The 25,615-nt window shown below is 41.5% G+C and overlaps 1 protein-coding gene across 3 annotated transcripts; it reads right to left on the minus strand.

Moving 5' to 3' along the window:
* Positions 1 to 1,334: 1,334 nt before the first annotated feature.
* BEND3 (BEN domain containing 3) lies at positions 1,335 to 23,460 on the minus strand. 3 transcript variants are annotated; one of them, XM_086745724.1, is made up of 6 exons: positions 23,280 to 23,460; positions 17,070 to 17,179; positions 12,544 to 12,588; positions 11,860 to 12,083; positions 4,276 to 6,216; positions 1,335 to 2,600 (listed from the first exon to the last, which is right to left on the minus strand). In XM_086745724.1, the coding sequence occupies exons 3-6, from the start codon at positions 12,575 to 12,577 to the stop codon at positions 2,592 to 2,594; spliced, it is 2,208 nt and encodes a 735-aa protein (XP_086601850.1). In that variant the 5' UTR covers positions 12,578 to 12,588; positions 17,070 to 17,179; positions 23,280 to 23,460; the 3' UTR covers positions 1,335 to 2,591. The 3 variants fall into 3 exon arrangements, with proteins under 3 accessions (XP_086601850.1, XP_086601849.1, XP_086601848.1); XM_086745723.1 differs by having other exon boundaries at positions 1,335 to 3,196; XM_086745722.1 differs by having other exon boundaries at positions 1,335 to 6,216.
* Between the last annotated feature and the right edge of the window lie 2,155 nt (positions 23,461 to 25,615).

Raw genomic sequence — 25,615 nt, forward strand, 5'->3', positions numbered from 1 at the left:
TCTTCTTAGCAAAGACAATCATAAGAGAGAATTAAGAGACGGAACTAAAGCATCACTTCAACTATTCATTTTAAGCAACTTCAGGCACATTTAGAAAGATATTTTCAGAATGTTCCTAAGAAAAACCCCATAACTGCATTGGTGCTGAGTTGCAGTAACAATGGAAAAAATCAGAAAGTCAAAAGTGAAGAAATTTTGGCAATGACAGTGATGGGAGTTTGTTTGATTTACTCAGAAAAAATCATAGGCTTGAATCTGCCACATTTGTTCTCCCACAGATTTTAAGTACCATCAACTAAAACGTGCATAGTAAGTAAGAACACTTGTCATTTGTGCCTCATCCTCAGTATAGGCAAGCCTAAGATATTGAATTTTCCAGTGGTTTCACATCCCTTTGATCAGTGAAACAAAATCTCAATAAAAATAAATTATGCATAAAACCTGCACAGTATTTTCTGTGCTTCTTGGGGCTGTATAATTCATGTTAGCCCCTTCTAGCATGAAAGTAGACCTGATGTGCCTTTGTAGAGTGTCGAGCACACAATTCTCTTGTTTCTCACTGCTATAACAAATATCAAACAATAATTGAAAAGATACAAATGACAGATTTTAAAAAAATGTACCTAGAAATAAATTATATGCATTTTGTAGATAGGAAAAAAACAGTCACAAACATTTCCTAGAACATGAAACACTTTGGTGGCTGCAATGTATTAGCATAACAAAGTGGTTGACTTCAAGTGAAGGTTTCTCTCATTTGCAAACCTGTTGATTCTGTCAGCTGAATACAGTTAACGGGCAATAACTGATGCATATTGGATCTCCCTTTTGATGTGCTGGTTTACATCCCTTACAGAGGAGCTTCTAAGTAAGTTTTTAATTTGTAGAAAATGAGTAAGACACCAAAATACAGAGCTATGATATAATACACTCTTTCTTTTAGAAAGCTGTTAGAAGGGGGCTATTCAGTGCTTATCCAAAGCTGATATATTCAAACCGTAAAAGTAGATAGAGACACTTGATATTCACCTTAACAAGGTTTACTGACCTGGTAGGTAGAAAGTAATGTTCATCCACTAGGAAGTCAGAGTGTGCATGGCACTTCAATACCTAGCAATCTTCCTATCATAGCCTCACTTTCAAAAGGACAAGTTTATTCTTTTAAACAAAAAAAAAGTCTGAAAGACAGAAAAATACTTTTAAATGGCTGCAGCAAACCAGGGTATTTTCATTTACGTATTGTCTGATTAGCCAAGGTTATCTCAGATCTTAGTGAGAGATTTTATAGGAAAAAAAATCCTGCTCATACTCAAGTAATCACCAGACAACATTCCTCTTGTATGAAAATAATATACCTTTAATTTATTTACAAGACTGACCAACTGGATGAAGTGGCTGTACTTCAGATGCACTGCAAGAGCTTTCAATAGTGAACTATGTCACTATTCATATGTCTGTATTTTCTTGATATCAGTTATAAAACATACAATCAAACAAATCATGAAAGAGTTGTGAAGAGATAAAAGGAATGTACACAGCAATTAGACAGAAGTTAAGAGAAAAAAAAACAATGAAAATCTTTCTATACCCACTTTCAAAACTGTAATTTTAAAAGGTGAAAATTGTTTTTTCACTACTTAGCAGATAATATGAACGGACTGATTTTTTTACTTAATGTCAACATCTACAGTAAACGCCAGTATGTCTCAAATTTGCATGCTAGCTAGTAACATCTGTCAATTGTAGAAAAGTTTAATATATATTGAATTCTTCTGGGAGCTTTGACATCACTAAGTGGTGAAACATGTTTGACATTAAGATAAGAAAATGTATTTCTTACCTCCCGGCCAGCCATTCACAACAACAAATTAAGCAGCTGTTAATATTTTCTGTCATTTTATATCTCCCATAAAAGTGCATGTAAAAATTTTCACAGAGGCGCTAGGTAGCATACAATTACAAGAGAAAGACTTGGTTTCTGATACATTCAATTTTCTAAATTTATGCACTAAAATGAAAGATAAGATGCAGACACTGTGGTATCAGTTCTTTATCTTTGGTAAAATGTTTTCATTTTATTATAGCCATATTTGCTGATATCCATTTTGTGCATGGTCTGCTATTATTTAAACCAACAGGAAAGATTTAATGGATATAAACTATCAGTGTATTTTTTAGTACATTCATGACTTTCTTCGTACATTCTTTGAGAATGTTGCTAGCATACAGGGAAAACGAGCAAATGCTACTATCTATTATGATTTATTCGAGTTTAACATAATACTTTTCCTAGTTCTTGCCACTAGGAAAAAACATTTTGTTTTGCTTTTAAAAGAAAGGGACCAATATGACTCTAAGAACAATAAATTCTAAAAATCTGAAGTAAAAATATCAAGTATTTTATACTTTCTTACAAATGCTAAAATAGAAAGTTACACTGGAACGGACTTAAAATTTGATACTATGACCCATCTCAGTAAACAACAAAAAAGGACCAGAGAGAACATCAACAACTGCTCCAAGGTGTTCCAGCGACGGTCAGTAAGCGATCACTGTCTTTACTGTCTTAAAAATCCATGTTTGACTCTCTCTCACCATTTCTATCAGTATTAAAAGAAAAAAAAAAAAAGAGGAAAAGTAGTTTTAAAGCAGCACTCTCCAGTGACAAGTCATACAGCAAATTCACATTGGGTTCTGGGTGGTCTTTGTTACGCTTGAATATATTAATGATGCAAACTTGACCATATGAACCTAAGTTATACATACACAATTATGTCTCCAAATAACTACTAATTACACTAAATCAATTTGGCAAAGTGAGGGAGTTCAATATCCCTACACCTGAAATATCCAGATGCTGCTGCATTCACGCAAAGAATGAGTTACGTTACCACAGCTCGTATGTGGGGACCCTGAAACACTGAATTCTATCACACAATCAATCTTTGCATGTACTTTTCATATATGCAATTCAATATAAATACTGGAAACCTTTGGAATTATGATTTTGATAGAGAGTAAAGTCTACAATTTTTCTAAGTTCTTGTTTCGGGTCTTTTTGTTGTTGCTGTTGTCTTTGCTATTTTACAAATAGAGTGGCAAGCAGGCGATGGCAAGATGTTCCACGGGTATAGGCTTGGGTCTGTTCTGCTGGCTTTATTCAGACGAGCCATCCTCAGTCACGCCAGCAGTGACACTGGACAAAACAAAAAAAAGAACTCACAGGGGCAGGATCAAGCTTGTGGTGTCAATATAAAAAAAAAAAAAGAAAAACATTCACATTGTGTCTATGCTCACATCTCAATTCTTCGACAGTTAATACTTGGTTTTAGAAATAAAACCTAGGTAACAGTCAAAAATGCAAATGACACCATTCTGACCCATTCTTTGACACTGTATTATTATTTTCAGTATCTCAATATCATAAAAAACAAAACAAATGTGAAGCTGCAATTACTGTAGAAGCAAAGTCTAATATTCCAATGATTTCCAATGAACATGGCACTTTCAAATTTAAATTAGGTTTCAATTTCAAACTCCGAATTAACTAGCAAGACTGTTTGCAAGGGAATAATGAAAAACTGCCCCTGAAGAGCACAATGATTAAAAAAAATATTCTTTATTATTAGAAAGTGATAAAAAAGGAAGATGCAGAAATGGGGAGTGGAGTAATACAGTTTCAATACATGTATTTGCACCAGTGAAAATCATGCTCTTAGCAAGTCACTGATAGCTCTGTTACCGACGACTGATGGTCTTTACCCATGTACAAATGTAGTAAGCCACTTCCCACTGCTGCGGTGCCCACACAGACGCAACACGCACATTAAAACGCAACAAACTTAGTGCCTGACTGTCCTAGATGCTGAGCACCCTCAGCTCCCGACAGGCCCCTCAGTCTAAACCAGAGCATAATCCTGACAATAATTTAGTGGTCAAAGTGTTAGGAATTTAAAGAGCCTGTCACTTTTTTGCTTTCTTTGCTTTTTTCAGTATATCACACTTTTTTCTGTTAGGCCGCCGGCATCTTTCATCAATGCTCGGTATACATTCATAATGCCATACTTCTTCCATTTTCTCCACGGGGTAAACTGCCTCCACGTAATGACGGATCAGTCTCAGTCTGATAGGATCGAGCTGTTTTTTGTTACAAGCACCTGAATGGTTGTATTGCAGTCTGAGATTCTCCGGAGTAAAGAGTTCGGGAAAGAGTCTTACAAGAAGCCTGGCAGCAAAATTGCCGACAGACAGGCTCTGCTGCACTATTTCTCTTACCTCCTTATCAGACAGCAAATACAGAGAAGGCACAGGGAAGTCTGGATTAGGAACAACGAGTTCATCGAGTGGTATCTTGCAAAAATCCTTGCTGCTTCTTTCCGGTGGCAGCGGCGGCCCTTCAAATTCTTCTCGAAATCTCTCAGGGTTTATTGCATAGCTGAGAAATTCCCTCCTGTCGGGCCCCGGCATGTGGATTTTCCGTTGCTGTTGGTATGTGCGCCTTTGCTCCGTGTCTCTTCGCCGACACCTCTCATCAAGCTTCCCAACAAACTCCAATGTCCACACTCTGTCATTCTTTGCTCTGGGGTACAGTATCTGCACATAATGTCGAATTAATTTAATTCTAGTGGGGTCAAGCTGTTTCTTGCCTAAAGATCCACTACAGTTGTATTGCTTCCGTAAGTTTTCATGAGTAAAAAGTTCAGGAAATAAGAGAACAAGCAATCGAGAGGCAAAGTTGCCTATGGAAAGACTGCTTTCATATATGCTTTTAATCTGTTCTTTGTTCAACAGGTAATCTGGGACAGGGACATCAAAATCAGGAGGGGGAAAGTCAAGTTTGTCAAAGTCTATGGGTACAAGCCAAATTTTTTTTGAGCGTCTGCCAGGTTTTTCATATTCAAAACTGTCTTCTACTTTTATGATTGATACATCATCTGGTAAACTAGAAGAATCGTAACAGTCATCTCTCATCTGATCACATTCACTTCCATCCATATATGCATTTTCAAGCTCATCGTTTATTCGCTGAACACATTGCTGCAACCAGGCTTCTTCTTCTTGCACATCTGGAAAGTAAATTTCAGTGTACCTACGGATTATCTGAAGCCGATGAGGATCCAGCAGCTGTTTTCCAGCATCTCCATAGCAGCTGTACCTTTCAGCTAATTTTCTGTGGTCAAAGAGTTCCGGAAACAATCTATGTAACAAAAAAACAGAAAATTCCCCTGGAGAAGAAGCTTCATCTAAAAATTCATTGAGATCCTGAGCATCCAGCATATAATCTGAGGCAATGGCACTGCTCCTGTCCAAGGACAAAGCTTCCTCCTGCTCTTTATCCTCCATAAAATGAGAGGATTCGACCTGTTCAGAATCATAAAAACTGGACGATTGCACATTTTGCTGACTGTTTTCCATTTCCCTTTGAGCCCAAAATCTATTGAAAAAATCATTGACTTGAGGCAAACACTCCACCTGCCACACAGCTGTATTCTTCACAGAAGGATAACAAACTTCCACATAGTTACGGATAAGCTGCAGATGGAGAGACTCAAGTTTCCTTTTGTTGAGAAAGCCGCATGCACTGCAGCTTCTGCTGAACTCATCGTCGCTGAAGAGCTCTGGGAAGAGCTGGACTAGCAACCGGCAAGCCAAGTCTCCGCCTGACGTGCTTTGATCCATGATCTGTTTGAGCTCTGCAGAAGTCAGCTGGTACTCTGGGGGAGGCTTGAAGTCTGCAACGGACTCTGCAGGACTGACTTGCTTTTTAATTCTGCTAACCTCCAGAGACAACAGGTCAACTTTACTGTGAAGCTGAGTCATATTGGTATTGAGGGTGTTAAGTGTGTAAAACATTTTCTGTATCAAAGAATATATATTTGGGTCAGAATCTGCGGCGGCCGCTGATATGGCAATAGCTGCAGCCGAGTCCCTTTTGCGTTGATCGTTCAAAGTCCGAAGATGCGAGGGACTGCTAGGGTTTATTTTTTCAAACAATTCATAAGAAACAAACTGCTCTGCTCCTGGTGGGTTCTTCTTCTCTGTGATTTTGTGTGAAATGCCATAGAGAGGTTTCTTGTAAGACGGAGTGGTTATGTCACTGAAGGATTCTTCTTCACAGAGCCATGTTACGTTAGGATTCTTGTTCTTGTTTGGCTGCTCTGCATTTACCTGAGTGGGTGAACCAGTATCTCTGTTCCTCATGTTTGAAAGGGGGCCCTTTGAATAAATAAACATTGTATTAGTAAGACTGCCTTAAAAATATTAGCTATAAATATGTGCCCACTTAAGCAGGCATTGTTACATAAATATGCAAAGTCAAATTTTCTCCAGAGGATTTAGTTGTGTTAAATGCATCAAAAATAATAAATTCACTAGGAAAAATAAAAATACAGTAACATATTATTTAGGAGTTTTTGTTTGTTTCATTTTGGCTTATGGCTTTCTCCATGGAATAGAAATGCATTAATAATCCTGAGTACTCTTTACCCCATAAGCTCTAAATACTCTCCCAAATTAAGTATCAATATGCTTCACCTTGCATATGAGGATCTTGGGCTGGAGAGAATTTGGGTGGCAACAAGTCAGCAACAGAGCCAAGAATAGAATCTAGCTTTTCTGTCTCCTAGTCCTGTGACCTTGCCACTGCCTCCAACAACTGCATTTAACATTCCAGCACTCTCTTTAGGTTAGCTTTTGAAAATACCACAAAGTCTGTAAGACACCAAAATTATGCTTATTCTCTTCTTTCTAATGTGAAAGGTTTATATAGGGACTTTTTAATCCTTATAATGGTGTACAACTCCTAAAAAAGTTCTTTTTCCAAAAGTATTATATTTAAATAATAAAAACTTAAAAACAAAGTGAGAAGTACCTTGGTATTGTCTTTTTAAAAAGGGAAGCCTAAGATTTCTTTATTTCTGAAAGGTAGGGAAGTTTAGACTTATGGGTTTCTAATTTTCTAAATTATTTATACAAAAAACAGTAACAAGCTTTTAAGGAATTAATGTTCTCAATAATTTCTAACTCTTCCTCATTGCTTGAAATTGGAAGCATGCATTTGCATCAACTCACAGCAAATATGCAGGGCTTGGGTGAGTTGGGGTTTTTTTTTTGCAAATACATGGATATTGCAAATAATCTTTAGGAAGTTACGTAGATGCAACAGAACAAAAATCCATAATTCAAACATGAGAAAGCACTCACTAATTTTAGAGAAGACTGTACTGAAACATTTTACTTGGCTTGTTCCACAGAACATTAATTAGATAAAACCCACAGAATTTGTATTCAAGTATTAAACCAAATGGAACACAAACTCAAGGTCTGAGCTGAGAGCTACAAGCAATCTGAAATTCTAGTGAGGATGCCACTATGTCCTACAGTAAGGAACTTGAATTAAGATTCTTTTCTGAAAAAAACAGAATTGTACCACTGTCCTGGTTCTGGCCAGGATAGAGTTAATATTTACCTGAGCTGGGTGGAGAACTGAAGCTGGTAGCCCCTATGGCTGGGATAGTTAACTAATTAGCTAACAGCTGGGGTTAATTTACCCAAATTAGCCAAAGGGCTATTCCATCCCATCTGACATCATGCTCAGTATATAAGTGAGGAGGGTGCTGAAGGGAGGCCCCTGCTAGTTGGAAGAGACTGGATGTGGAGATCTGTTGTGAGCTATTGTACTGTATTTGTGTTCCATCACTGTCTTGTTTTCTTCTGTCATTACTGTTAAATTTACTTTTTGTTCAATCTCAACCCGCGTGTTTGGTTTTTTTTTTCCTGGTTTTCTTTTGTTTGTCAAATCTCCTCCTATTCTCTCAGAGAGTGGGGGGAGTGAGAGAGAGACTGCGTAGTCTGGTCCCTGTTGGGGCTGAACTACGACAACCACTCATGAAATTAATCTGGCCCCTGTGTGTACTCACACTTGGCATTTGCTCACTGCAGCAACAAACTGAATCTAATTACTTTTTAATTTCTAATGCAACATATACTCAAAAGAGGCTCAGAAAGAACAAGCTGGTTTCCCCTCCAAGTTTAGAAACCAGCAGACTCAATTAAATGGAAGTTCTGTTTCCAAGTTCTGTTCTCATTCACATCATGCAACCTTGTGTTTTCACAACCAAAGCTGTGTGGATGGACAGATGATAAAATGAAAGCATAATGCAAAGGCAACATATTTCACAGTGCACAGAATCCCTAGCTGTGGTGGTGCCTAGGACACTTGACTTCCAGGTCCCATTTAGAAGACTGTCCCTCCAGTCCCACTCCAATTAAAGCACATTTGCTACCAGGACAGTGAAGAACCAGAGTCCTGTAACGCCGCCAGCTATCAAAGGGTGACTTACCCCAGCAAGTGGTATATACCCCTAACTAAATCAACTCTTTGTGACTTGTAAAATACCAGAGACCAAATTGTGAGGAGACTGTGATGCACACTGCTCCCACCAAACTGCAGGCTCCTCCTCTGGGACTGACGTCGTCATAGCCCATCTATACTTGTCAGCGGAGAAACAGAAGTATTTCCAGATAGTAACAGAGCTCTCCCAAATAGACATCACCTTAAAGCAGGTCATGAAAATCTCCACTGGCAATAAACATAGTTCTGTTACCCAGTCAGATACCTGGACTGAATTACAAATTTCTTTTACCGTTTTAGACTAAAAGAATAAAAAAAAAATACATTTCTTACACATACAGTGAGACCTGCTAACCTAAGTAGCTAGCTCTTCTATTAACATTCCTGTTTTAAGAGAATATTCCAAATGTTCCTTCACATACAGAATATGATTAATTCAGTTCCTTCTCTACTAAATAGCTTGCCATGGGCCACCGGTCATCTGTCAGTTCTCGTCAGAACTCCTGCCGTACCTTTTCCCTAATTAATTACATAATAAAACTTGGCAGCGTGGGGATAACTTCTATTAATGTACCCCGCACATACAGAGCCAGGCAAAGCAATGTTAAAATGTGTAGTAAACATCACGAACTCATTGTCTTAAGTATCCTACTGCACTCACTGCAGTGAGTATTGTGAAAGTCTGCTTTCTAAGTTTTGGACCCGCTGCTCTGGAGAAGTGTTCACACTAAGAACTATAGCAGATCTTTGCTGCTGCTCTGGAGAAGTGTTCACACTAAGAACTATAGCAGATCTTTGCTGTGACAGCAGCAAAACTTCTACCCTTTCCCTAATGCAGCTCACAGTGTTTGTATCTGGTTGGGGGACAGACTTGGTTATCTGCATTTCAGAAACACATACTGTTCTACTAACAGATGACAACATATTTGGGCCTATATTTAGGGATTTTCTGTTTCGGTGCATTCTCATTTTCTTTCTTTTTGCTTTGAATTATCTTGTCTTTATACAGTTCCCATCTGAGAACAGCACTATCCAAAGCATATATACACAGCTTTTCATAAATTCTCCAATTAAACTAGATTTTAACACTTTTAAATTAGTTTTCTGTGACACTGATCTTTAAACATCAATGTATTTCAGATAATACTACACCCATTTAAGATTATGTTTTAATGTACCATCCAAAAATAAGCAAAGATACTGTTCTGTGAGACTCAGTGGACATAAGATAGTGCTGCTTTTCATATTATATTTGTATTATTTGCACAGCAAGCTTTTATTTAGTTGAAGATGTCCCTGCTCCTTGCAGGGGGGTTGGACTAGATGACATTTAAAGGTCCCTTCCAACCCAAACTATTCTATGATTCTATGATATTATATACATCATTTGAACATTTGCAAAATGCAGTATTTTGGTAAACATTGACCAATATAAGTAATTGTGAAATAGTCTCTCACGTTATCTCTCGGAGTCCTAAGCCAAGTTTTAAAAGTTGTTTAGTTATTGCTCTGGTCAGTGCTAAAGTCCAGCTAATTTATGACCTTTATTATGCTTAATAAACAAAGTCTAAATATCTGTAAGAACACAGAACATAATATTCTAGTATATGAGTAAAGAGGAATAAATATATGAGCAAGAAACATATAAAATGATCCTATCAAACACATAAGAACTCAGAAATGTCTTGCACATAAATGTTTTAAACTTACAGTCTTCTACACTTTTTTTTAAATAGAAAAATTGGAAAAATTAATTTCTGGTTATGAAGTAAGAATCAGAATTAAAAAAAAGCGAAATGACTTCTGAATAGAAGTAACATAATCACCAGCCCAATGGTAGTAAAGTTCTATAACATAAAAAGTACAGCTCTGCTTATAATATCATACATAGATGTCTACGTAATGTGTAGTAAAAATATACTACAAGCCAAATATTCTCAAAAATAATTAACATTTTGTCCTCTGTTTAAAAAGAAATAGTTAATGAGCTCATCACCTAAAACAAAATATTGCTACAAGAAAAGTAATTAACTTAAAAAATGTTGTTAGCATTGAGGACTATTTCTGGTTGGTTATTTAACTAAACATGCTGATTCACTGGGGTCAGTCAAGAATCAATTTTCATCATTCTTACTGGGTCACTTTCTGATATTATAGGTCCAAAGTTATAGTTCAGTTCAAATAAATTTAAAAATTTACTGAAGGCAAACAACAAACAGTAAAATCCAAAGCAAGCACAGTTCGGAGACCATTATGAAGGTCTTCTAAAAATCAGAATGTAAGTAAAACAATTGTAAAAAGAAAAAGAGAAAGGAAAAGAAAGAAACCGTGTAGTAAGATTCAAACCTACCTACCACAGGCATTCAGGGAAAAAAAACAGCCCCAAGAAGTAAGAGAGATGACAGTCAAGAAAAAGAAATATGAAGAGCTATGGCTAGAAAGGAGAAATGAAATGCACAAATACAACATGGAATAACTGGCTAGGTAGCAGAACAGCAGAAAAGGATATGTGCATTAGAGTAGGTCATAAACTAAATATAACCCAGGGCCTGAAGTTATTCAAAAGAGGATGAATTTGAATCTAGGTTATTTTAATAAAGTGCTGAGTGTGAAAAACAGAAGGTCATTATACTGCTCTAGAGGGTGTTAGAAGAGATGTGACTATCCAACACTGGACATTACCCTTTCAGGAATCTCAAAGAGAACAACAAAAATATAAGGTGACTCATGAAGAAGAGCTGAAGAAAAGTATTTTAGTCTTGGAAAGGAAGGGCTGAAGGTGGACAACATCACACCAACTTTCTCATGTGCAGAAGACTTTTCTAGGAACAGATGATCACTGCTCTCCCTACTGAAAAGAACAAGGACAAAAAGAAACTTGCTCAGTTTCAGCAAAGATTAATGAAAATCTCCAACTGCTAGAGAGGTGAAACACTAGAACAGGATAACAGAAGAGACTGAGCATCTGTTTCGCTGGCTGGACAAACATCTGGATTGTCACAAGTGGGATGCTGCACTAGAAGTTGTAATACATTCTGCTCTTGACATGCTGAAGTCTGCTGCATCCCTGCATTTTTATCTTTCAAGTAATACACAAATTATACTTGTCTCACTGTCATCAAAATCCATGTCACAGAAGGAAGGATTACAGCCCTGATTCTACCACTGAGGATGCAGATGAAGGACTGTGTGACATGAGAGAGATTGTAATCAGAGTCATGCTCAGTTAATACAAATCACTACCTGCTCTGACAAACAACAAAAATATACTTCACATGAATGAATTAACCTGTAAGTGTATTCATAGATATGATTGCTCTCACATTACTTAAAGAAATACCCAGACAAATAATGTGTGCAAACTGGGTTAAGATTAGCCGTATTTGACTCAAACTCATTACTAATGCAAATCTAGTTAAATGACTTGCATTTTTCTTAGAGCAGAAATAAATTTAGTCTATGAAATACGAACAGAAAAATCACACAGTCATGTATAGAGAAGTCACCTCTTGTGTAAAGCGTCTTTTCTTCACACTGGGTAAGACATCTTGCTGGCTCCCTGAACCATCACAACCAAGTGAGGTCTGTTTCCGTTTGTTGGAATCCTGTAGGCAAGTAACTGCGCCATCCAGTGAGTGTTTCTCAGCAGATCTGGATGTTATCGAGCAGTCTAGAGCTTCATCTTCATTTTCTGTTTCTACTTTCACAATATTTTTTTTAGGAATTTTTACTGGAAAAAGAGAAGGTTTAGAAACATAAAGCACTCTCTCCAGAAAACCATGACACCCTTAATACAATATTTTGTGATTTGTTTCTTTTTATGAAAATATATTTTGAAGAACATAATTTTTTTTTTATGACTTGTACAGTAAGCGTATGCTGAGGCCACCCCAAAGTCAAGTTTTTATTATGCTAGGAACTATTCAGTCATCCAGTAATGACAGTTTCTTCCCCAAAGAAGAGTCTGAAGTATAAATAAATAAAGTTACAGTAGGAAGATTTTTTTTCGAGGGGGAGGAAGGATGTAGAGCAGAAAATATGATGAGTAACAAAGATAACAGTGTGTTTCAGATAGCTTTTTAAAAACCATTAACGTAATTTGTCTTGATCCAAGTGCATTCTTTATCAGGTTACAAAGGCCTTCATTCAACAAGTATTTTTGCCTAATTACACAAAGGATAATATTTTACCTTCATCATCATCAGTGATGTCAGCTGAATTCATCTTCTATTTCACTAAAGAACAAAACAAAAACACAAAAATAAGTAACGGCATGTTTTGGAATCAGGAAACACCTACATAATTTTTATAATTTTAATCTAGAGTCATTAACAGCCCACAGATAATTTCCAATCTGTACATTTGTAGAAACTAGCTATTGTCAACAAATTTAATGGCCCTCTATAGACCTGTCAACATGCAAACTATACTGCAGACAACATACAACAGCTAGGAATCTATTTAAAACTGTCTTTTTCTGGCATGGAGAAAAGTAAAAGTCATTTTAACCTTCTCTATAAAGTATCCTGGCAGTATATAAATGGAAGTTAACTGTATTAAACTCTCCATCCTGTACCAAGTCACTACTTCTTACTACAGTCAAATGCTTTTATATCGTCATTGTGGGTGACCCTAAGATATCACAGAAGGAAAATTGATCATAAACTGGAATATACAGGCTGGAGTAAGTTTTCACCTAAAAATCTTTGATCTTTTGATATGGATTGGATTAATTCAAGCAGAGCAATTTGTAGATCTACAGTAACTACTTTTTTTTCTGTCAGCCTCTAAATAATGTAAGGATGTTTTTTTGTAAGGAAAACTAAATATATGTATTACTCTAGCATGAATTTAGCATTATGTCTCACATGAAAGACTCAAGTTGTATTTCTGTTTCCTTGAAAACTAATTTTGCAAATTACTTGGGGGTAAACATCAATCTGTGGACACGTTCCTAAAAGATACTCTAAATCTTTCGGACATCTACAAAGCAAACAATCTGACCAGATCTCAGTGATGGTTACAGGGCACACAGCTGCAAACTGACACTCTCACCTGGTAAGCTGGTGACTGGTAAACTGTCACACACCGCTCATGTTCACCTACACACAGCATTATGTTTACTTGGCCCCAGAATATTAATTTACATTTTCTACATTTAAATTCGTCATTCAAATAGTTTTCTTTCAACTATTCCTGCCTATCCTTTAGACAGGTTCTGAAATCAAGGCAGGCTTCTCTCTGGCTGGAGCAAGTGAATAAAGCAACCAGTCAATCGAAAGTGTACGTACAGCCCAGGAGTGGGAATTATAACAAAATTTAAAAGAGATGAGGATAGAGGGAATCTGTTTTGGAAGGGAAAGAAAAGTCTATACTTTACTTTCAAATACTGTTCAATAGATTTTTTTTTTTAAATCTCAAAATATTGTTTAAAAACTCTGCAAATACTTCAACATCCTGTAGTTACGATTTTTTTTTCGTCAGTAACTGATGGCTGTTAAGTATGAGATCCCACTTGGGGTAAGATTTTGTATGACTGCACTACAATGGGCAGCATAAACACCCAAAGAAAAGATGCATGGAGTTACAACATCAGCTCATACCAGGCCACTCCAGATGCCAAAATAGCCTCTGATTTGTTGATCTTCAACATGACCCCTATATACTGCCTTATAAAGGGCGTCCTTTAAGAGGATAATGTGAGATTGCCTTCACCATCACATCACCAGAAGCTTCCCTCAGTTGGGCGTAGAGCTACCACAAACCCCTTAGTATCTACTCCTTTTACCCACCATAATCCTCTGTTTCAGGACTTGCATTTATTTATTGATCCACATACAAATTATGCCAGCTTTTAATCACTTCACTTAAAACTTCTACAAACTCTGTAGAGAAGAACATAATGAAACGTGAGTGTCCCACACCCTCTCCTAAACCACCTCATAAGCACCAGTGAGGGTTAATCCCCAGTCCTACTAACTCAACATTATATATGAATTTAGACACAGCCACTACACTCTTTCTCTTAGGAAAAATCCTAAGACACTGTATTTTGTACAGCATCATCAAAAAGCTACACTGGACCTTAAGAAAAGCACACCATACAAAATGTTTGGTTTTTGCCCTGCTATCCCAGATACATTGACATTCAGTTTCTAGATCTTTCTTACACTTTCCCACACTGAACTAGGCTTAGCTCTGAGGGATGTGGTACAAGACCAACATGTGTCAGTGCTCAAAAAGTGTGACACAGAGTCTTTTTAGGAGAGCCTGAGGTGACAGTAAGCAAATCAGCTGATACCACTACAGAACATTCTGCAATGGAAATCAAAATGGTCTTCCAGATAATCCTAGACTGCTCTATTAGAGCGAAACACTAAAAGACAGTAAACAGAAAGTCAGAAAGGAAGAATATAATGGTGTCAGTGGGGGAAGAATGACACAAAATATTTAGGAGGGGATACAGGGAATTATATTTTCCTTCAACTCCTGCTACTACTTCTATTCAAATAGGAAGAATGCTTTACGAGTATTCCTCTGAGAGAATACAAGGAAACTGGAAGGATAAGATAAATGAGTCATATGACTGAATAGTCAATCTTTAAGATTGGAAAATGTGAAAACCAAAGCAAAGTGCATACCCTGGCTAACTTTATAAAGGACACAACAGCAGGAAGACCAAAGCTATCCCAAACTCAGGTTAAATAATACTGTCAAAACACTGCTTCATATATGTGAAGCAAAGTGTTATAATCTATTTTGAAAAAAAAATGAATCAACAAGGCCTGGAAATACTGGGTTTAGTATTTGAACTCTTTGGTGCCAAACAAAGCACGAGCTCCAAACTTTTCAGTTTTAGGAGCCCTGGTAATATCTCTGTTGTTATCTGGTTTCCTATCTTCTTTGTGAGATTTCCAAGAACTTAGGTATTATAAGAAAATGAAGCACATATAACAGCTTCTGTCAAGAGACAGGAGTCAACTGCCCCTCTGATTTCCTGCCTCATAGTCCCACCTGCTCCCTCGGTCAGGCATGGGTGTCCACCTTAACCTTCAGTGAGCTGTTCCAGCTTGATAAATTGACAGAAAACAATTCACTTCTTTCTTTGCTGCATTACTTTTCTTATAATTCAGAGAAGTAAATGGGAAGGCAAGTAATCAGGCCCAACTCAGGAGCATACATGAGTTTGGGAAGAAAAGGAGGAATTAAAATCTCTCTCATACCACCAAGCCACTGGCTTGCTTCAGCCATTTCATGAAACTTCACTTATCATCTATTTACACCACCATCTCACTTCAAATTTGGGTTGCAACGAACTCACAAGTGAGTAGTGAGCAGACACAGAGATACCAACATAACAATCATATAGTCGCTTCCTATGGGAAGGGAGGCAAGCCTGCACGCGTGCATGTGCATGTCCATGCATGTATGCCTGTCTATGTAAGTCTAACAATACTTCTGTTGATTGTTTAAAGTCTGCTAAAGATAAAACATTTCATATTCCTTGAAATACTGCTTGCAGTGAATCAGTACTTATGAATAATAATTATTGCCTCCATAGAAGAGGCAGTGTCAAATCTGTTTTGAGGTAGCATTCTGCTCCGGATTGTGAGAATAAACAAAGCTGAAGAAAAAAAGACCTAAAAGAACTTGGGACAAAATAGTGCAAAAAGCAATCGAGTAAGAAATCCATCCAGTAAAGCTGGATGGACAGTTGTTCCTTGACGCATCTGGTATACAAACATATTTCATTCTTACTTTATATGTCCTTTTTCAAAATAGAAGATAAATATATTTATCATCCTTAGCCTAAAACTGACTCAAAGCTATCTACAGGACAGCAGTCAGATAGTTCTAGGAAGGGGTGAACACCCTGTGCTGAACTTGGGAGCCCAGGTCTGCAGCTGTGATCCGCAGAGCAACCAGCCTTGGCAGCTTTATCTTGCTGGGATACAGACGGATGCTTCAGTACATCCTACTTTCCGGAGAAAAGAGGATCTGGAAGGAGGATTCCAAAACATACCAAACACCTACAACAGCAGCTCTGTCAACAGACAGATCCTGATCCTAATGAAGTTGGTAAGTCGACTGCAGCTGCAGCCTAAGCACCCGTATCTTTAAATTTCAGCTGAAGCTTCTTGTATTTCCCACCTGAACTGGCCAAATAAAAAAAACCCATGCTTTACAAAATATGAACATAAACCTTAAACTTCAAGTTTTAGGATTTTGCTTGTAAATATTTTAATTTGTGAACCATGGTATTTTAGAAGCATTTTCTCTGGGTTCTTTGGTTTCTATCTTGTGTATAGAGTTAATGTGAACAGTTCAAAAACATCCAACGAAAAAGGCATACAACAGGTAACCTTGATTATGGATCCTACACCTCTGAACACCAAAAATAAAGTGAATAGCTAATAAACTTTTTATTCAAAAGAGACTGCTTTTGATTAATGGCAGTCTGTTTCTAGTGCATTCATTAGCTAAACCTATCTAAGGTAGGATAAACAGGAAGACGTGTAGCACGCGGACAAATTCAACAATCAAGGAAGAAGTAAACGGACCCCATTCTCACAATGCAAACAATAAATAATTAGATTTTACTGCCTACATTTCATCTATTGAGAACGGTCTTCTTGAAAGCAATATGTAGTTTATAATTTCTATGTGATCAATGTCTGAAAACAAACACCGTGCTAATGTATCAGCATATACTCACCTTCCCATCTAAACTGCCGTGATAGCTACTAGTGCTGGTAGTGTACAGATACCTGTGCTCAGCCACTGCTAGGTGTCATGCAACGGAGCCTGGGGGATGCCAGCACTCACCTGGGAAGACACAAACATTCCTTTTGGCTCAGTCCTCCAGACTTACCCCCGCATCCTGACACTTGAAACAGTTAAAAAAGATCAACCAAAAAGGACCGTTTTCGTAAGGTAATTAAAGCTTTGTTTTTCTAAGAGAAGTGAATAAAAATACCCAGATTTGCAATCATGCAAACGACAACACTATACTTTTTAAACTAATGTATGATGAGCCTATTTGCAGAGAACTGATGTGATATACAGTATTGTGTCCTCCTATTTCAACTTAAGCTACTTCTAATAAACCGAATAAGCATTACAGTCTAACTCTAGACATCGATCTAAGTGTGTTTGATTTGTGATCTTGTGATTTGCAGCAAGATCCAAAAATTCAGCTACCAGCTAAACTTGTTGATGGTTACAGATTCTAGTTACCAAGTTTCTGGTGGACCACATACACAAAATCTTTTGAGCCCTGCTGAGACTGCTGCACTAGGAACTCCTCTGCATCTGGCCTACTGGCCAAGATTCAACACTCATTTTCAGAACATACTTTGGGACTCTCATAGAGGAAAGTCATACATAAGAGCAGAGTATTCCACTTACCAATGACACAACGCTTAAAGAGGTGTTTGGGAGCCAGAAAATCTATTTTTCTTTTTTTTTCTTTTCTTTCACTTTCCTGCTCTTGATTATGCAACATAGACAAGAATCCAGGTCCTCCTAATCCTAGAAGAGTGATCTAATGACCACGTTATGGCATGCTGAAGGGCAACTGGGAAAAGGAGTGGTGGGCCAGGGCACGAGGAGTTGGGAAAAGGCAGAGTGGTCACAGCACACCTTGGCCAAATCCCTTTCCTACAGATCCTGCTCTCTTTTCTTATCAGATTAGATGAGGAATGAGACAGCTCAATGAAGAGACTTAACACTCCCTACTTCCATCGGTATCACTTAGACACGTGCCTCTATTCAAAGGACTTACCAGGTTATGATACTTAATTGTATCATTGTCCCACTCTGCTAACAACATTCAACATTGAAAGTGCATTACCCATTGCTAACACGGAAGCTTAGTGCATAGTGCAATGCTGCGAGTTCCAAAGTATGGAAGAATACCTTAAAAACGAGGTTTTGGAATGCTTCTCTGCGCATTTAGTGCTACCTACCGCCCTGAGGCTGCTTTTGCAAGCAAAGCGAAAAATGTGATCTATTTGTCAAAAATATGCCTACCCAAAATATGCACTGAAGCCTTAAGGATTTAAAGCACTTAGGTACAAAAGATTTTATGAGTAAGGGAGCAAATTTCTAATCATGCTCTAAACGTATTTCAGTCTTTTTTATGCTACTTAAAAGTAGCATAAAAGAAGTGTACCTAGTTATTGATACATAAAACTGAATTGAGTCACAAGCCATCATATGCATTCTCCTCTTCCTATTTACTACCTAACAATTACTCATGTTATTAAGCCTTGGAGGATGCTTTCCCTACCTGACTTATGATTGTGACCACTGTAAAATGCACAATGCAAAGAGAAAAGATCTTGGTGATAATGTAATATCAAGGCAGTTCTCTGCCTTTGCAATCTTTCTTAAAGAAAGCCTGATTGATTGCTTTCAAGTTCTGACTTAAAAAAAACAAGGTCCACCAGAAAAAAATACTGTGGTTCGGCTGTTCATAACTAAAAAATTTAATTCTTTACTCTTCAAACTCCCATATCTAATATAATAAGTTCTGACAACTGGAAAAAAAAATAGTGTGAAAACCTTGTAGAGAAGTATAAAAGTGCACACATGTTGTATGTGGAAAACAATTCTGATTTCATAACACTTGTTAATTATAATTACAAATGTCAATTATTATCTTAACTAATATACTCTAATACAAGAAGAATGCCTGATACCAGTTTTATAGAAGTTTGCTATTTATAATTTAAATGCTTGCACATTGTACAGTTCAGTTCATTAATGCATGGTAAACATGTAGATGCTGCTTCTTGAGTGCCACTAAGTGTTTTAGTATCTTCATGTACGTTGGAAGGAATGTCTCTAAGTCTTCATGACCGACTACAAGAATGCCATTAAAAATATAGTGGTTTAGACATTATGTACTACGACATGCTTATTCCTTTTAAAGCCTCACGGTGGTACATTGCTTCATATGTGAAACTCAGAGGCTTCAAGGAAAAGTATTCTACTTGAGTGTCATTTGCTTCTGAAGAGGTGAATTGTTGTTTACATTTTGGTCAACAGATAAGATACACATGTTTGCCAGTAACATTAAATAGGTGTTTAATAGCCTATGTGGAATGAGCTGCTCAATTTCCTTGCTTTCAGCATGCAGTAAAAGATGTAACAGTCCTCCTTAAAGCACAGGTAACCTAGTGAAGTTAAATAAATGATGGGAATACCAATAAAGCTGATAGTCTACGGAGGTAACACTGGCTACATTTTACAAGATCTGCACATTGAGCTGCTGTTTAATAGCCAAAAGTAGCACCTCCTCTTACACACGCCTTCCCATATCAGGACTTTATCACAAAATGACAATGGTTTTATGTTACATAACTGGAGTGTGGTTTACCCACAGCCAACCACAACTATTGTATATATATTCATCCTCAGCAAGGGACAAGGATTAATCAATATAGGAGTCAGACACTCACCAGACAGTCAAGTGTCTGAGGTCCTGCTCCCTGTCTCTGTATCTCATATGAAACATGCACTGGACAAACACAGAAGTGACCGATGCTTCCTAAGGGAAGCAGTTAGTCTTAAAAGCAGGTATGGGTAGGTGGAAGTAGTCCCATCTCCTGCAGCAGGTGAGCAGAGGGCTGCTCTAACTGCCCCGTGACAGCTCAAAATACTGCCCCTTGTGATGTTTTAGAAGAATGATTTGAAACATTATAGCATCATAACGCTTTGAAATAATGAGAGCAAACTCCCACTCTCAACACACAGCCCTGCAGCCCCAGGAGGAGACAGGACTGAAGGCACGCGCCTCTGCTCAGGCTGCCCCGGAGCTGCCTGCTGCACAGGGTGCGTGCTGCTCTCCAGGCTGTCTCTTGGAAAGCTCTCCTGCTGGGCTGGAGAAGCAAACCTAGAGAACTGCGAGTTCTGGCTTCTGCTTTGGGAGCCAAGTAATCTGCATCTTTTACTTCCTAGCTGTAGCACTGGGTTCAATATTGCAATTATCCTCAGGGTACATTTGATTCCTCCAATTTGTAACAAACAATGCAACTCGAATTCAATTCAACAGAATTACACACAAATATCACTCAAAAATTGAGCTTTAAAATGTATTTCTTAGAGGCAATGTTTGCCTTCTGTTCAGTTCCACGGGCCAGGGATTTGACTTTAAGTATCGCAGAATTTTGACAAGGCCTTCTCAAAAAAACACCAAAAACAATGCTTTTTTTTTCTGGACTTTTTGGTATTTTCATTAATATTTTTATTTTCTATTTAAGTATCCTTCTATTGCTGAAAACCTCATCACCACACTCACTGGTATGGTGTTCAGAATAAGCAAACAACTGGGAAGGGTTGCTGTCAGTACACTGCCTGAAACAACATTACTTACTAATGTTACAAATTACACCTAAAACTATTATAACAGACAGAAATTGGGGAGGGAGGGGGAAATCTGTACTGTTTGTACACCTGACTGTACTTTGTATATATTTAGTCAGGTTTCCTTATAACTTGTTACTTTTCTGAGCAAAAATTTTGAAAAAGCTTGGGAAGTTACTTAAAAGGCAGCAAGTTGAAGAAGTCTGATACCTGAAACCACTTTAATTAAAAAAAAAAACAAACTGATTTCAAATTGACTACCCATCTTAAAGAAACTGATTGTTGCCTCAGTTAACTGAACAATGAGGAAAACACAAGTAGACAATACAAAGAATACTAAAAGCAGATGCTTTCTATTCTAGCAGCTTTGAGACAGCAGGGTGCTGCTAGTGACCCAAGAGTGGAGTTTTTGAGTAAAATTTATTCTTGATACCCAGAACTGACACTTAAATACCTTAGAAAACAGTATTCCAACATTACAATCATGTTCTGCCTATAAATACATGTATAACAAGTTCTAAAACTATGAAAAAATATTTTTAAAAGAACCGGCAGATGTTGTTGGCAGCATTAGCCTTACGGACAATAAAATCCCTATACTTAACATAGTTTGAAAACCTCCTCTCCTGCCCTGTGGAGGAGGACAGGAAGCCTCAAGTCTCCACTGAAGCCAGCTTGCAACAAGGGCATTTTGCCAATAGGACTTACAGAGCATGTTCTTAATTTGGATCTTTTTATATGTCATTTTACTTACATCTACAGATGCTGTTTAAATTAAAAAAAAAACCCAAACCCACTCTTCTCAGTTTTCCCACAAGTTGCCTAAAGCTGAAGTTTTCTCACCCTGTCCCCCGTACTTCAGCAAACACCAATTTAATCTTGTGCTGGTCAGCAAAATACTAACCTTCTTTATTTCCAACAGTAATGCATCAATTTGGTTGTGCTTCAATTAGGTTTTTTCCCCTGGTCTATTAGAAACATTTTATTTTCCTCGGTGCTTCACTCCCTCTCTTGTTCTTTGCCTTTATTTTAAAATACTGTTCCATCTGAAGTTCGTACAGACAATTTAAGATCTCCAAACTGCAACCAACTCTCCTTTATTTTTATCCACTGGACTTACCTAAGCTATGAAAATACTTAGCAAAGATAAAAAGTGTGCTTGGCCCAATGCCGAGTTTGATTTAGCAGGAGAGAAAAGAAAAATGTATCAAGGTATATGGGAAACTGTTCTTTTTATTATATGGGATCGTTCATGTAAATTCGTGATCTGATGACTAGGTATTAGCCAGCAGCATGGGAAAGGGTTCTTCTTTCCCTGTTTAAATGTCTCTGCCCCAGAGGTCTGGCATACACCGTTTCTTATAGGTGGCAGCGACAAACTCTACTCGCACTTCAATCCAAAAAGCTCTGGGACTGCGTCAAATGCTATGTGGAAGCCGTCACATGGCTGCTGGCCTGCCGCCGGCTCGCATTCTGCTGGTTCAGAGTTTGTTCCCTTCTATTTACAAAAGGCTGTGTGGACATACCACAGGGGAAAGGAGGGCAGAGGCAGCGGGAGATCCGGGCAGAGGCAGCGGGCGATCTGATCTGAGGCGGCCGGTTCCCCCGCGCTGGCCTTCTCCGCTCCCCGCAGCGTACGACCCACCACGAACCGACAGATAAACGACCACAGAAGTCACCCGCTGGACGCGACCGCCACCATTTCTACCAGGCAGGGCCCTGACCCCGGCCCTCGCTTCCACGGGGCGCGTAGCCCCACGCTGCCCCACGGGCTCCTTGCCGAGCCACCGCGCGGCGCCTCGGCGGGCGCTGGGCGGGAAGCCGGTACCAAGAGGGAGGCAACCGCCTGGCAGCCCGCACCGCGGGGGGCTTCCTTGTCGTCCCCTCCCCTCCTCTCGCCCCGCACGGCCGGGGCTCCCCGCGGAGGGGCGGCGGCGGCGGCCGCCACGTGGGAGCGGCGCGGAGGCGAGGCCCCGCCCGGAGGCGGGGGCTGCGGTGAGGACGCCCCGCGCGCCCCGCACGCGGCGGCCGGGGCCGCTTCCGCGGTCAGACCCACGAGCCCGAGGCGGCGGCGGCGGCGGTTGGTGCTTCCGGTCCGAACCCTGCCCGGGCGGATCTATGTGGCCGGCGTGCGGGGGGGGGGGGGGGGAGGAGGAGGAGGAGGGGGAGGGGATAAGGTGAGGCTGGAGGTGACGGCGGCGTGACCGTTCCACTCTCCCCTCTCCTCCCTCCCCCCACGCCCCGCACATGGAGGCACCCGGGCCGGGGCGCGCGCGGCCCGCGCCATAGCAACGTTCCCAGCAACGAACAAAGAGCCCCCCGCCCCCGGCAGCCCGCGCCCCGCGGCGGGGGGGAGGGGCGGCGGGGCCCCGAACCGCCGCTGGGGGGAGGGGCCGGCCCCGCGCCTCCCGCTCCTTCGCTCGCTGGCGCGGCCCCCTCCCCCCCCCCCCCTTCCCCGTTCCTCCCCTACCCGCCGGGGCGGCGCTCCCCGCCGGGGGCTGCGCGGAGTGGCGCCCCTCCCGCCGCCCGGCCGCCGAGCGGCGGCAGCGGGACTTACCTCGGCTCCACGCGGGGGCACGGGAGCCCCAGGACGGCGGGGGCGGCTGGAGCGGCCGCCGCTGGTGCCCGCGTTTCCCCCCCCGCTCTTTGTGTGCGAGGGTCCGCGCGCTGCGCTCTCGCGTGACGTGACGGGACCGTGTGTCATTTCCGCACAAGGACACCGAGCCCCGAGCCGCCGCGGCCAGCGCCACCCGCCGCCCCGGGGCAGGGGCAGAGGCGGGAGGGGAGGGGGGAGGAGCGGGCCGCTCTCCCCCCTCCCCCTCCTCCCCACCCCCCGCCCTCGCCGGCGCTGCCACAGGGAACGCGCGGTTCCCACTAGAGACCCCGCGCGTCCCCGCCGCGCGCGCCCCGCCGCCCACTCGGCGCCGCGCGGGCAGCTCCGCCGCCGGCCACCCCACCCGTGACGCGCCCTCCCTGTCCCCCACCGCCCGCGGGCAGCGCGGCGGACACGACCGCACGTGGGCCGCGGCTCGTGGGCGCGACCGGGCGTGACGGGGACAGGGACCGGGAGAAGGACGGGGACAGGGAGAGGGACAGGAACGGCGCGCGCTCGCGGCAGCCGCCGCGTGGAAGCGCGCTCCCGGCTTCGCGGGGCCGGGTGGGTCCGCGTGACGCGGTCTCGCGTGGCCGCGCCGCCTGGCTACGCGTGCCGCCGGCCGTGCACGTGGGGCAGCGGCGGCGGGAGCGGGTGTGCGCTTGCGCTGTCCGCCCCGGGAGCCGAGCGGGGGGCGCGGGAGGGGGCGGCAGCAGCGGCGAAGGGGGGAGAGTGGCGGGGGGGGTTGTGTGCGGCCGCGCGCGGGCGGCGACCACCGCGTGGCCACGGCCGGTGACGGGAGGTGGGCAAGCACGTGGCCGCGCGACCCCTGCACCGCAGCGCGGGGGGCGGCGCGCGGCGGCCGTTACCCGCCCCCGCCACCTGAGGGAAACGGCCGTTGCCCACAGACCCACGCGCGTCTCGCCTCTGTCGTCGCCGCCGCCGAGCGGGACGCCCCACGGCCCCGCAGCGGGGTGCGAGCTGAGCCGGGCCGCACGGTCATCCCAGCCGAGCCATCCCGCGGGGGCGGCGGGCTGCGGGGGGACGGAGGGGCTGCCCCCGGCAGCTCCCCAGTCCGCGGCCGCACTTGGCCCGGCTGCGCAGCCTGTGGATAAATCCCCACGCCGCAGCGCCCGTGAGTCACGCGGGGACGGCTGCGCGGGCGGTGCGTGGGGGAAGGCGCCGTGACTTCCCTCACACCGACCGGTTGTGACACGGTCACGCAGACGCCGGGCGGCCACTCGCTCGGCCCGCGAGGCTTCCCGCGGAGCCGCCGGCGTCCGTGGAAGCGCTGCCCGCCTTTCTGTAGCGTTAGCGTGGATTTCTGCGTTCCTTGCCAAGTGGGAGAGGCAGGTGGTTGCTGCCATTTTAGCCTTAAGCCTATACCAAAAAAAAAAAAAAAAAAAGGCTAAATCAGTAAGTTGGTTTAATTCACACCCAAGCTTAAGGAGTTTACGCTCTTTTCCTGCGCTGTCCAAACGAGACCATTTGGGGGGTGGATGGCAGCAGTGATTTATAAAACAGAGATCGCATTCTTTTTTAATTAAGAATCCTTGTAGATTTTATCTTTCCTGAATTTGACAGGAACACGTAAGACATTACATTAGCCTGGCAGATCGTACGTGCCCTTCCTACTGACAGTGTGTAGAAAATTAAAAAAAACCAAAACATAAATGCGGGAGAGGGAAGTCTGTTTTTTTACCCTATGACCAGTTATGGCAGTTATATTTTTTTGGCTATATGTAACAACTCTGAAATTAACATATCAAACTTGATGGCTTTTTGTGAAATGCTCTGCTTAGACAATGAACTCGGCTGGTGCTGCTGTTCCTATTGAACAGATTTGTTTTGCCTTTCAATAAAAGCACACAGCCAAGCGCTCTAACTAATTGTAATTGTTTCACATTTTCCTTTTCCCAAGTCTAAAGGTGTTACTTTATTATAAAATAAAGAGGTGAGGATGGATCCCGCCAGGAAGGGTGACGGATTCCAGCGGGAAGGACGCAGCAAGGCAGGTACACACCAGGCAAGTGACAAGTCAAGGTGCAGGTGGAACGCATTACCTCAGAGCACTGCTCTGAATTTAACAGGTAAATCTTTTTGTTTGTTATATCTGCAACTACATTTCATTAGAAGTAGCATACCTTTTTTTTCTTGTTTTTTTTTTTTATTTTTAGTAAAAGCAAATATAGAACTGTGCAAGTCAATTGAGAAACAACTGCCTGGAAAAAATCTCAGATAAATCTTCTGCCCCATAAATAACTCAGTACTTTCCTAGATAGTTCCTATTTCCTTAGAAC

This window comes from Chlamydotis macqueenii, chromosome 3 (assembly GCF_036417535.1).
Source record: "Chlamydotis macqueenii isolate bChlMac1 chromosome 3, bChlMac1.mat, whole genome shotgun sequence".
NCBI classification, from domain to species: domain Eukaryota; kingdom Metazoa; phylum Chordata; class Aves; order Otidiformes; family Otididae; genus Chlamydotis; species Chlamydotis macqueenii.

Bases quoted from the DNA above. Each gene is read 5' to 3' on its own strand.
- BEND3 (XM_086745722.1), bottom strand. From the start codon at position 12,577: ATGAATTCAGCTGACATCACTGATGATGATGAAG. The intron at 12,084-12,543 runs GTAAAATATTAT...CTCTTTTTCCAG, and splicing joins CATCACTGATGATGATGAAG to TAAAAATTCCTAAAAAAAAT. The intron at 6,217-11,859 runs GTGACTTCTCTA...ATTTATTCAAAG, and splicing joins AAAGACGCTTTACACAAGAG to GGCCCCCTTTCAAACATGAG.